General features: G+C 34.0%; 1 protein-coding gene across 3 annotated transcripts; it reads right to left on the reverse strand.

Moving 5' to 3' along the window:
• Positions 1-662: 662 nt before the first annotated feature.
• LOC103720975 lies at positions 663-10,862 on the reverse strand. 3 transcript variants are annotated; one of them, XM_008810962.4, is made up of 7 exons: positions 9,890-10,862; positions 9,740-9,809; positions 6,553-6,644; positions 6,320-6,425; positions 5,317-5,484; positions 2,393-2,462; positions 663-998 (listed from the first exon to the last, which is right to left on the reverse strand). In XM_008810962.4, exons 3-7 carry the CDS (start codon positions 6,625-6,627, stop codon positions 803-805), a joined length of 615 nt encoding a protein of 204 aa, XP_008809184.1. In that variant the 5' UTR covers positions 6,628-6,644; positions 9,740-9,809; positions 9,890-10,862; the 3' UTR covers positions 663-802. The 3 variants fall into 3 exon arrangements, with proteins under 3 accessions (XP_008809184.1, XP_008809183.1, XP_038973319.1); XM_008810961.4 differs by having other exon boundaries at positions 6,553-6,660; positions 9,890-10,861; XM_039117391.1 differs by having other exon boundaries at positions 9,740-10,862.
• Positions 10,863-12,784: the final 1,922 nt, after the last annotated feature.

Below are 12,784 nucleotides of genomic sequence, written 5' to 3' on the forward strand. Positions count from 1 at the left end.
TGATGCATGGAATTTCCCCCTCTTTTTTTTTTTTTTTTTTACATGATGTCAAATGACTGGCCCTTTCCCATGAATATGTCATGGGCCTTTTTCTTCTTCCTTTTCGTGTATGTTGTTGTATTTTCATAGTTCTAGTAGTTGTGCTTATGTTCTTGTATTTTCCGATGAATATGTTTTTATTTTCTATAATCCGAATTTGATTTCTTTTCGGAGAGGTTTTCTCTGACATGATTTAGACCATGCCGAACTTCTAAAACAAAAAAGATCCTGACATTTTTTGACTTTAAGAAAGTGTACAAAAGTTTACATTTCTACAATTGAGATTTCTATGACATATATTTCTTTTTTATATCATAAATTAATGCTCCTATCAGCCGATACAGACTATTGTTCATTCCCATTCTCATGGTAACAACCACCCTTCCTGTGTAAAACTGAAGTCACTTTTCCTCTGTATGACAAATGACAATTCCAAAGGAGTTATGGTGCTCTTTTTTTTTTTTTTTGTTGCATGAACTAAACATGGAAATGAGTTCAAAGCTAGTTTCTTTTCATCCCAACCAATATAAAATAATGAAAATATGCCCAAGTGGGCGGACACCATTAATTATAACGGCCAAAAAAAAAAAAATTACTAACGTAGAAAAGCTTTTCAGTACATAGAAATTTAAAACTGATCAAACTCCATTTCATTAATAAGAAAAGAGAGAATTGAAGTGCTCAATCTTGGCAAGTCAATTGCCCGTCAAAGTTTGCTACTAGATCCTAGAAACTTAAACTAAAACGTAGCCCTTCTGCAACATTAGATATCTCTTCTTGCAGGCTCCAATTCAGAACCTTCTCTGTTCTGCGACACCTCTTCAGCTGAACTATTTGGATGCAAGGGGAAGTGACTGCTGGAGGCCATAAATGATGAACCTACACCCATCTCCGACACAGAAGATGACATGTTCGGAAAACCTTCAGTTTGAGAATTCACTGCATTGTTCTTGTCAATCCTAGAAAAATGAAGATTAAATAATATACATGAATTGCAGACAACATTATAGATATCCAACAAAAGTATTGCAGGCGATCTCCAAAATATAATAATTTAATGTAACAAACAAGCAAATGTCCTTCTTAATAAAAAGACCGGTAAAGGAAACAATAATGCCTCTAATCTTTTAGGAAAATAGCAGAAACCAATATCTAATTAAAAGATTCTTGTTGCATAGAACTATAATTATGTATTGATATTATGCATGTAGTCGTATCTTAAACAAGTTAGGGTTTAGCGCCTCCTTGTTAAAAAATAGCAGTAGCTCACTATTCCTAATAAGGTGCATGTTGCTAGAGGCTGGGCAAGATTAAAAATTTAAAAATAGGAAAAAATAATGAGAGATTTTTTTTAAAAAAATGATTTGACAACATTTGAAATTTTGCAGCATATTTTGTGGTGCATAGAAGCAATAAATGGAGCACAAAACTTGTGGCCCGAAAATCCTTTAAATAATTAAATTTCTAGTTTTCTAACATTTAATAAAAAAAAATTCTAGTTTATTAAAAATTTAATGTGAATTCATCGTGTTTCTTTGAATATCCCTTGCACAAATTTTTTTTGAATTATTAATATCTCAAGACTTGTTATAAAACCTTCTTTTCATGGGCTCTTCAGCCAGTTCAATTATTGCCCTCTTATATTTTGATTTCTAATATTTTTCAAAATCTTTCCACTAAATTACAAACTTTCACGATAAAAAAGCCAACCTTGAGGCTACTGAAATTATTTTGAGACTATCTTATATTTTTACAGATTATAAATTCTATCTAATTGTTTTCTACATCATAGCATGTATTTCAAAGAATATGATCTGGTTTCCAAGAAAGCTCATACTGTAGTTGGTGGCAGCATTGTTTGATTATACATATCATCATGTAAATAATTCCCTACAAAATTTTCTAAAATTGTAACTTTTAATTGTTCTTCGAAGAACTTGCAAATGCTTAACCTATCCGAATTAGTTGGCCCTGCAATATTCCACATGTGCCCTATAGATAGAAATAGGTATTTTTCTAGCAAACAAACTGCATTATGTACTACAATATAACACTGTATTTCCACTTGAGAAGCATATTAAGAAACCTTTCTCAATTAATAAATCAGTGATATCACTTTGTTTCTAAATTAATCCACATAATTTATTAGAGAACAAATTCATTATGTACTACAATATATCACTATATTTCCACTTGCCAAGCATATTAAGAAACCTTTCTCAATTAACAAATCAGTGATATCACCTGGTTTCTTAATTAATCCATCCAATTGATTAGAGAACAAAATGAATCATAATAGATGTAAACTACAAATGCTGATAATATTACTTAAAGGATCGCTAGATTTTATTACCCATCTAAAGAGTTCATCAAGTTGTACTGGGAACTTCTTGGTGGCATCACTTCATGTACAACTTGGGAACCTGTTGACCATAGATTGACACATAACAATACAAATATCTAATGGAAAACGCCAAGAGAAAAAATAGCAAATATGGATATACTCATGGTCATGTATATCAACTTTTATTGAACAGTCCACATTAAACTAGGAAACATGCATAGAGCTCTCCTTCAAATTGTTTCACAGGAGCAAGCCTGGAGAAGAAAATTTGAAGTGCCTAACAAGTATTGATAGTTTGGAAGAAAGGGAAACTAAAACGGAATAAGGCCCAGCTTGGAACACAATATTAGTGAAATAAATGGTGGCTTGGTTGTGAAAGAAAAGGTTGCTTGGTTGTGTCTCTTCAGAAGGACAAAACTAAATCTAAAAAATCGAAAATTGAACCAAGGGACTCTATGAAACTAAATCTAAAAAATCGAAAATTGAACCAAGGGACTCTATGTTGCATAAAATCTTCTTCAACAAGCCTAAGCGGACTATTTGCCCCGAGGAAATAAACGTAATATTTGAAGTTTTGTTTTCTAATAAGTTTCTCTAACATCATCAGACTACAAATATCAACTGGTTCTAAGTAAGCCACACAAGTTCCTGTGCCTATTGCGTGCTTATTTTTCTACCTATTGTTTTCACTATTGTTGATGAGTATTTAACAACAGTAAGCAGATCCAAGAGACTATTTCATATATTTTTTCCAAGGAAAAGAAAAGAAGTTAAGAGGAGAATTAGTAGAAAAGTAAAAGTGGCCTACAGCATTTTCTTTTAATTAGTTTACCTCAAAACAAAACTCTGATACCACCCCATCCAAAACAAACAGCACAAAGAATCTTCCAATACGCTTAAACTACCACTTTTGTTCTAAAGGACTGAGAACTGTTGACATAAATAACTAACAACAACTGAAACACTAATGTTTATAGGCTCATCAGACACTTTTAAGAACACTTTTAGGATGCTCGAATAGGAAGCAAATCACCCAGGTGATCTCCATTTTAAGAGGATAACCTGACCACATAAATGCTCCTCATTTTGGATTAAATTAAAAGCCCATGCAGAGGAAAACAAGTATTCTCCTTTTAATCACTCACAAATAACATAAATTGGTATCCGATAATCCTCTCCCCCCTCCCAACCCACCCCTAAAATAAACTGATAAAAAAACAAACAAGAAACAAATAATAAATAAATTAAAAAACATAATTTAACTCTAACTGAAACTATACTCCAAAAGGAATTAAAGCCCATGAATAGGGCCCACTCAAAAGCCTTTGAGCTGGCTATTTCCCTGACTAGCAAGGGCCAGCCAAGAGTCAATGTTTGGCTTGACTTTTTTTGCCCCTAGCGGCGCCACTATATTTACATGTCAATTACAAATTGACCGTGCAGTAAACATATTGGTAATGCTGTTGGAATAACATGGGAAGCTTCTATATGGGAGTTACCCTGATTTATAACATGGTCCTAGAGTATGACAATTTTTTGACGTAATCAATTCAAAACATGGATCAGTCTATCCAAAAAAAAAAATGGAAGGGCTACAGGGGTGCTAGGATGATTAGGCATAGTTCTGAAAAGGGAAAGCAAACAACCTCCAAGCGTTGTGTATCAGTCTACATATATGCATCTCTTTGGTTCAAATCAATATAACTTGCTATGCAGCGGCACAGGCAGGCATAAATGTTACTGAAGTATGCAACCCTCATCACCCATAACTTGCCAAGTCAACACATACGATTGATAACTTGATAATATATTATATGCACAAGGAATTACATTCTTGATACTTTATATGATAGATAAATAAGAAAATGACAAGATTGTTGGACATAGTTGAAAGTTTTCCACAGATAATTTTGAAGAACAGAAAACCTCTCAAAAATAAAGATGTCTAGATAGCTTCCTATTCTTAAGTTTCTTGACTTCTAATGGAAAACAAAGCTATCATAAAGAATAGGGAAAACAGAAAGAAAGTCATGTAGATTTTTTCTATTTTCTTTCACACTAGTTATCAAGGATTGCATAAGTTCAGAGATGACCTCTAACCATTTTGCATATGATTGACATCAAGATGAAGATGGGAGATAATTGATTTGCAGAATATGTTTGAAGTTGAGAGTTAGCTTAACTATATTTTATTAAGATAAAGAGGGATACAGTTACGTGGATAGACCAAGCGAAATTTAAAATGTCAAAGTAATTATGCTTGTTAGAGAATATCAGATGCACAGATAATTAGTAGAACAAAAGATGAATAGACCAAGCAAATCTTCATTTTGTTATTAGGAATAAAAGAGATAATGAAGGATAATGTTAGAGGCGGCTTCGGTGAAGAAATGATTATTAGTGACTATGGAGATAAACTAGATGCATAATTAAAAGTAAACAAATAAATAATTGCTTATGTTGAAGGACGAGGTTCATATAATGGTGATGAATGAGGCAGCATACAGATCACTTGACAAGGTGGTGACAAGATGAATCCCACAATGCATTGAGCTTGGTTTGGTTTAGACAAGAGATTTTAAGGCTCTATAGGATTCCTTTTATATATTTGTACATGCCATTTTGAACTTTCATGCGACAGTTGTGACTAATGAAGTCAAACAACAAAACATGATCCATTATTCACTCCAAATGAATAGAATTGGTATATTACCCAGGTCCAAAAGGATGGATTTATTCATCTAAAATCTTTAGTAATAATGAATAAAATTGCCATATAAATTCAATATTCTCATAAAAGATCTAAATTTTGGTAAGATTTTCGATTTCAAGTACATGTAAAATACTTATTACAAAAGATATTCATAATATTTGAAAGCTCCATGATTTAATTTGAACAACTATTCTGAACATTTTAAAGAAAGCCAAGTTACCTGTGGTATGATGATTGTTGTTCTGAAGCTCTTCCTGATGAGATTGCTCCATTAGATAGCATTGGCGCTCAGGCAATTGCTTGAACATGGTGATTTGTTTTCTCAGCGTTAGTCTCCCATAGTACCCACTGAAAAACTCAGGATTTTCCTCTTCTAGCCTCCTCCACACTATAACATATAATATTTTGGATGTTAGACCAAAATATTTGAAGTATAACTAAAAATATTTCTTTAATATTTAATGTCAATTTTATGTTAAACTATAAGGTTGTGTGAATGTCAAATTGACAATTCATGCAACTACAAAGCATAAAACAATCAATCTATGTCCCTACCCTGTGGTTTTACAATTCTATATAAAGAAGCCAAAAAACTATCAAACTATAATTCCTAGAGTTATAATCTAAAAGTTGAGCCACAAAGAGATCAGCTTATCGGATGAACATAGCAGAGGAGAGAATGCAAGATAGATATTTGGAAAAAAATAGGAACAGCACAATGAGGAATACATCTGCGAAGGCTGCTTACAAGTTGTCGGACATGACGATGAAGTAGTATTGAGCCAAAAGGTACAATATGGCTTGTAAAATGAAGGATTTTAGGCTGAAGTTGTGCCCAAGGTCATAAATGAGATGAGATGAGTTCAGCTAATTTGAATGGAACATGTGAGAAAAGAAAAGATTACAAAACCATCTTGCAGCAATTTCGGCTCCAGATAGCGCGGCCAATGTTTTCGATATGCTTGCTTATTTTAGTTATGAACTGATATAACATAATATCTAACTAAGCATTGTAATCAAATTATTCAAATCAGAAATTGAAAGATAGAAAGTTTCATTTTAAATGTTGTACCATGTTTTAACATGAATTTCTTATATAATTAATGACATAGAAATCGTGAGAATTTTATAGCATCAAAACTCAATGAGATTCTTCTTATGCTGATTACATAGGAAAAGATCAAAAACAATTTGTGTGTAAAGGAAATTTCTATTAGACTTACCCAGATCTACAAGACAAGGTTCTATAAGGGCTTTCTCCTTAAGCTCCTTTACCACCTCCTCTTTAGTCATATAACGTTGCAAGCATGATTCGATCATATGGTGAACCTGAAATACTATGTTAGTTCAACAAATGTACAAAGCAAGATAAGCATGCTTATTTAGTAAACAATCAGCTACCTATGCCAAACCAGCTCTATTTAAACGTAATAATCTGCATAGCAAACTATCTCACCCGTTTAATAAGAATAATAATCTCCATCTCCAGGATATTACCACTTGAAACGAGTTCTGGATCTGAGACTGCCATGAAGCCCTTAGACTGTTCTGCAATGTGATGGTCCTTATTCAACAAGAAGAAAAATAAATTGAGACACTAATAGATCACTTTACAAAAAGCACAAAAAAGAACAGATTAAATCGATGGAAAATGGATTTTGGGCTTGGGAAGAATCTTTGGGGCAAAGGAAATCAGAAGAGGAGTGCTATGAGCTAGGCTCAAAAAAGGCTCTAGCGTTAAGTAGTTTTCTGCTAGTTTTCTTTCAAAAATTTAGGAACTTGAACAAGAAGGATATTTTACATGTTTCTAAAGATTTTCATGCTTACTTCAATTCCTCAAATACAGTTATACTCGAGGTTCGTCGTCTCAGCATCGAACCCAGAACCAGTACCACCCTATTACAATGTCGGTGCACGTTACGGTACGAGACGGTGAGACGTACCGAGTACCGATATGGTAAGAGACTACATACCAACTCGATACAAGTATAGTACGGTATGTTTAGTATGGTACAGAAAGACTAGTATGGCAAATCTCGTTTATACTTATGTCACATCGAGAGTCAGTTAAAGAAGATTGCAACTGATACAGAAAAATTATAAGCCACTTCTAGAGACAAATATTAGCAGTTTGATACACCGATATCAGCATGCCACCCGTACCGAGTATCGGTATGCCACCCGTACCAGATATCGGTATCGAACCAGTACGGTACAGTATACCCCTTATCGCCCGATTTTGGCAGGTACGACGAACCATGATAAAAATAAATTACAAAATTTTATATCTAAAATTAGTCCATACTTATTAAGAAAAAATATAAAACTAAACCATAATAATTAAACTAGGTAAAACTATTGGTTACTGATGATTTATTGTACCTTTCTATATAACATAATACTGCAACAAAGAAACAAAAATATCTCTAACGACAAAAATATACAAATCATCTATTTTTCATTATAACAAAGTTCAAATCTCTAGTGAATTCAGCTTTACCTTAAATTTGAAAAACAAATTCTTGTGATAAGAGGAAACACCTCATAAGAGGAGGAACCCCATAGGAGAGGTACGATCTAATATGTCAATCCAATCATCTTGATCTTTATTCATCAGTGGTAAAGATTTGAGAGAAGAGACCTCATAATAGAAGGATGGCTAACTCACACTTGCTTACATGCATAAATACATACATAAATATATTGAAATAAGCTAATAATGAAAATGTGCATATGATGCCTTGATTTCAGACATGACAGGTAAAGACCAATTGTCTAGATCCTAATTATAAGAGATGTCAAATGAACTAGTAACAAATGAAGGGAGGATAAGCAAGTGGAGGGGAGGAGAAAAAGGCATCAATTAGAAAGAGACAAAAAGGTAAAACAAAAAACTGGATCCATCATAATGAAGAGAAGAGAAAGTAAAATTGTTTCCATCACGAATTAACAACCATTTTTCAATTGCAGAGAAAAAAAATATATATACTACAGCAGGTATAATCTTATGACAACTAGAATTTTATAATTATTTTAAATATATGAATCCATAATATGCAAAGCTCTAATTTCAAATTCACATCAAAGTTGGAACCTAGGATTTTTCTCCTCTTCCTGATGTGACCAATCATTTTTTCATGCTTTTAATCCATTATCACCACAAAATATCTATGCCCGAAATCATTACATGATCAACTATGTCATTATAACAAATCATTATGACTAAGGAATATTGACAAGAGAATCCAAGTGTATAAACATGTACTGAAGTATGCCATCGATATAGAACATCTGACGCAACTAATAACTTTATCTTTAGATGATATTCCGAACTAAATAAGATCTTCTTGGTTGTTTAAGCATCCAAAGGAGCCTCCTCATTTATTGCAATATTGCAAAATAAAATCATTTGGTACTCTGGCCATAATATAATCAATAAATTATCTAAGTTCCTAGCTTTTCAATTAAAATTTAACTGCTAGTCCTCATGCATCATTCTTGTTACTCTAATTTGATGCAGACAGTTTCATAAAATAAGTGCCTTTTAATTTTTCTTTCTTATACTCCTTGAATCCTTTCCTGTTTCAATAAAATTCTATTAGTTTTCTAAAGAGAAAGTGAAACTTTACAAGTTAGTCCATCATAACACTTTGCCCCCTTCCTAAAAGCTTTGGCTCCACCATTGAACAATTATACTAAACATATTTTAGATATAAAAAATAATATCAGATTATTTTATAAAACGGACGGTTATATAATGCAGTCATAAAAATCATATCACCAATGATAACTGTATTCATGTGATTAGATAAAGGTTCCTAGAAACCACTATGATGATCTTATATAAAACCATAATTGCATATAATGTTGAAACAGTTTATTTGGTCTTCGATGTCTCTTTTTAGTTTGTACATGACATTCAGGACATGCCAATGGCATATCCAGCTACAACGAACTATAATTAGCATTTCAATGGAGGAGTCTTCACATTCTAAAGAAGATATTCAACCGATTGGGCCGATCCAGGGTCTAAATCGTCCAAGCATAAATAAAATTGGGTCAGGCTTGGACTCGCTATTTTTTAACCCGGACCTGCCCGAATCTTTTTTATATTAATTTACATACAAAGCAATAATATATGTTTTAAAGATGAAAATGAAAAAAAGAAAGGGAAAGGAGTGAGAAAATTAACCTCAAAGTTCCCCATACACAAATAATTTTTTTCTTAAAGATTTAAAGAATCTTAAATTCTTCATGGAGGACATAACGAAGTCAACAGGTTTCAGATTTCTATGAATCAAAAGAATGCAGCATGAATATGAAAGGCTCGGATTCATAAGATAACAGAGCATGAAGTATGAATATGAAGTATGAACTTTAAGATACTATGACGTATGGATAGATAGTATAAGAAACATATGCATGTTCACCGCACGGTGCCCATAGACATAGTAATCTAAAAATACAGTGAGACATCGAGTAACCTCTACAAACAACCTCTACAATGCCAGCGGCGATCTAAAAAATATAATAAATAAGAGCAACAATATATCTCTTAAAAGAAATCAAGAATAGAGGAAGAAGAAGAACAATGCCTCTACTGATTAACAACTAATAACAAAACATAATATTGTATCACAGACCTCAGAGGAACATACGCTTCCTTGTTCCCAAGCCGGTGCAATCAGCAGTTGCTTCGATAAACTTCGCACTCTGTATTTTTACAAGTTTAAAAAGGCATTCACTTGAATCACTTCTTACCAAAAATAAAATTCGCCCTCGGACGATCTTACCAACTCGAGCAGGTCTTGAGATTATTGGAAGCCAGCCAGGATTACTGGAGAGTCATGGTCTGACTAAAATTTCCCCCAAACAATGGATTTCCAAAAAAAATCGGGGACCGAGATTTCCGAAAAAAAATCGGGTTGGAGAGGCATATTGTCACCAAAATTTCCGAGAAAAAAGAAACAGAGAACGGATTTCCAAAAGAAACCGGGTTGGAGAGTCATAGTGTGACCGAGATTTCCTAAAGAAATTCGGATTGGAGAGGAGAGCCGGCAAAATTTCGAAGCGAAAACCACTTTGGTGTGCTATAAAGGAAAGGGTAATAAAGCTGATGGTATAAAGACCGATTGGACAATGGAGAGTATATAGGTAAACTCACGAGTAAATTAGTTTCTAAGTTTGGTGATTAAATGAGGGTAACTGCATAATGATTTAATGCAAAGCTAGTGTCCAACAAAGGATCAATAGGAAGAGGCAAAAGTATTTTGTCGAGCTCTGAAAAAATTCTACAACATCATCGAGCTCTTTTCATGCAAAATATATCCAACTCCAAATCTTTTTTTCCAATAGTTTTATGAAATTCAGTTACAAATTGTTGAATGGTGTACAAATCCTAAGGATTAACTTTTTCTTTTTATGATGTTATCTATGAAGGAGAAGTTTAATAAATATTGGCAGCAGTCTAATCTTGTGCTAGCAGTGGTTTCATTCTTTCATCCTCGCTATAAAATGAAGATAGTAAAATTTTATTCCTCACAAGTAGAATTTTAATTATCATTTTATTACAAAGGGACGGGAGTATTGAAGGTTATCGCATGATATCATTTAATTAAATAGAATTATTCTACTTATTAGTTTATGAAACTTTGCTAAAGATATCTGTGTGGCGATGTATTTGAAGTTTATCTTTGAATGAGATTAATTTTTTTTTTAAGCTTGTAAAACTTTTGATGATGAGTATGTTGTAAGTTATCAAGTGTTATGCAACTTATTTTTAATGATATTGAGAAATATTTTAAAAATATTACAAATAAAAAATTTTATTCTTTTTATTTTTTTGGCGAAGAAGATGATTAAAATTTTATAAAAATAATTAATTATTAAAATATAAAATATCATAATATATTTGAAATGAATATATTTTATAATATGATAAGTTTTAAATAAGTACAATAAACCATAATTTCAAACTAGAAGCTAATGTTGTTATAGTGGGTAAGTATGGACGAATATCCAAGAGAACTAAAGTAATATCCAAGGCATTCTCCGCCCTAATTTTCAACAAAAATATTTGATTTTGGTGGCATGTGCCTCGTCGTTGTTGGTTATTTATCAATAAATTTTCAGTCTTTTGCCACCAAAAAAATCATTGCAAATGTTTATGTTTGTTATGTTTAATGATCATTTTCATTTCATCACTAATTGTACCAACTTTCTATGGCCAAAAAAAAAAAAAATTGTCACAAAACAAGGTTCTCGTTTTTTTTTTTTTTTTTTTTTTTTTGCTAAGGCATAAGGTTCTCGTTTATTAGAAACTTTTACTTGAGAAGCCCCCTGCAACGACACAAATCACCTCACGGCAGCCATGCATGGAACCACCAGTGAAGCACAAGGAGGAGGAGCCCATCCCTCATCCTCCCTTCACCACCGCCATCTCTAGGATCGCATGGCCCAGATTTGCCTCATTGTCGAGTACACTACCGTGGAGCCTGCCGCCCTCCCCTCCCACTCAGACATCGCCGCCCAAGGCCGGACCAACACCAGCCTTCCTGACCTCGTCCGGGAAATGGAGGACCTCAACCTCCCGTGGGGGTTTGCCGGCGCCTCCGACCCGTCGAGACCGCTTCTAAGATTGAGTGTTTTAAGAGAGCTAATGGCGTTCGTTCGATTGGTGAACGAGATCCCATTCCTGATGCCCGTCCAGCGCGAAGACTTGGGGGCAAGGGTTTCGCCGAGCTTCGCATAGTTGAGGCGGGAGCTGCCGCTCCGTCACATGCCATGGTGGCTGCCACGCTTCCCGGAGTGCTGGGAGAGGTCGTGGAGAGGGTTTTGGCAGTGAGGGCGAAGGCAGTGAGGTTTTTAGGGGAAAGGATTTTGCTAGTGGAGAAGAGAGTTAGGTTCCAATTGGTGTATTGCGGCGGTTCAGGTGAAAAATAGCCGCTCTATTTATTTTTTTATTAACTTTGTTTAATAAAACGAATGATTCATACCGTCTGACTATAAATACATTCAATAAAATCAAAAAAACAACAAATCCTAAAGCACTTTAGATAACTCCACCTTTCTTACTCACAAATATTCACATAGCTCAAATATTCACATACCTAGCTTGAAAGATCACACCGACACTCATCATAGCTCAAATATTCAGAAGCAGGAAATGGCTCCCTCCAACGCCATTGGAGCCAAAATAGCCACTCTAATTCGGCATTCGATATTATACATTAGAATCTATAGTTACAAATAATTTTAAAATGTTCAAGATGAACCCACTCTACGTGTGGAGAAACACTCCATCTTGATCATTTTGCCCAATATTGACACCTGCCTGACTTTTTTCTGCCTCAAAGGCTTGCATAGATTTTAGGGCATACCCTACTCCTAACAATTTTTACTCACATTCTTATGACCTTCCCGGTCATGAAAACTATTTGCAGCACAAGCAACCCAGCAAATTCCATCGTCAAATGCACGCAATTGCCCTTTGGGGCATTGAAGTAGAGGGAAAATCTTATGGTTATATCATGATTCATCCAATGATCTGTAAACATGTTCTAGCTATCTAAAACCAATGATCTTAAGCAGAGTATGGGAATAGTCATCTAAATTTATAGTTTGCTTTATGCGTATGAACAAAGTTCGCCGTACCGGTACCGAACCCCGTACCGGTGCCGCATTAGTAT

Source organism: Phoenix dactylifera, unplaced genomic scaffold, assembly GCF_009389715.1.
Source record: "Phoenix dactylifera cultivar Barhee BC4 unplaced genomic scaffold, palm_55x_up_171113_PBpolish2nd_filt_p 000213F, whole genome shotgun sequence".
Taxonomy (NCBI): Eukaryota; Viridiplantae; Streptophyta; class Magnoliopsida; order Arecales; family Arecaceae; genus Phoenix; species Phoenix dactylifera.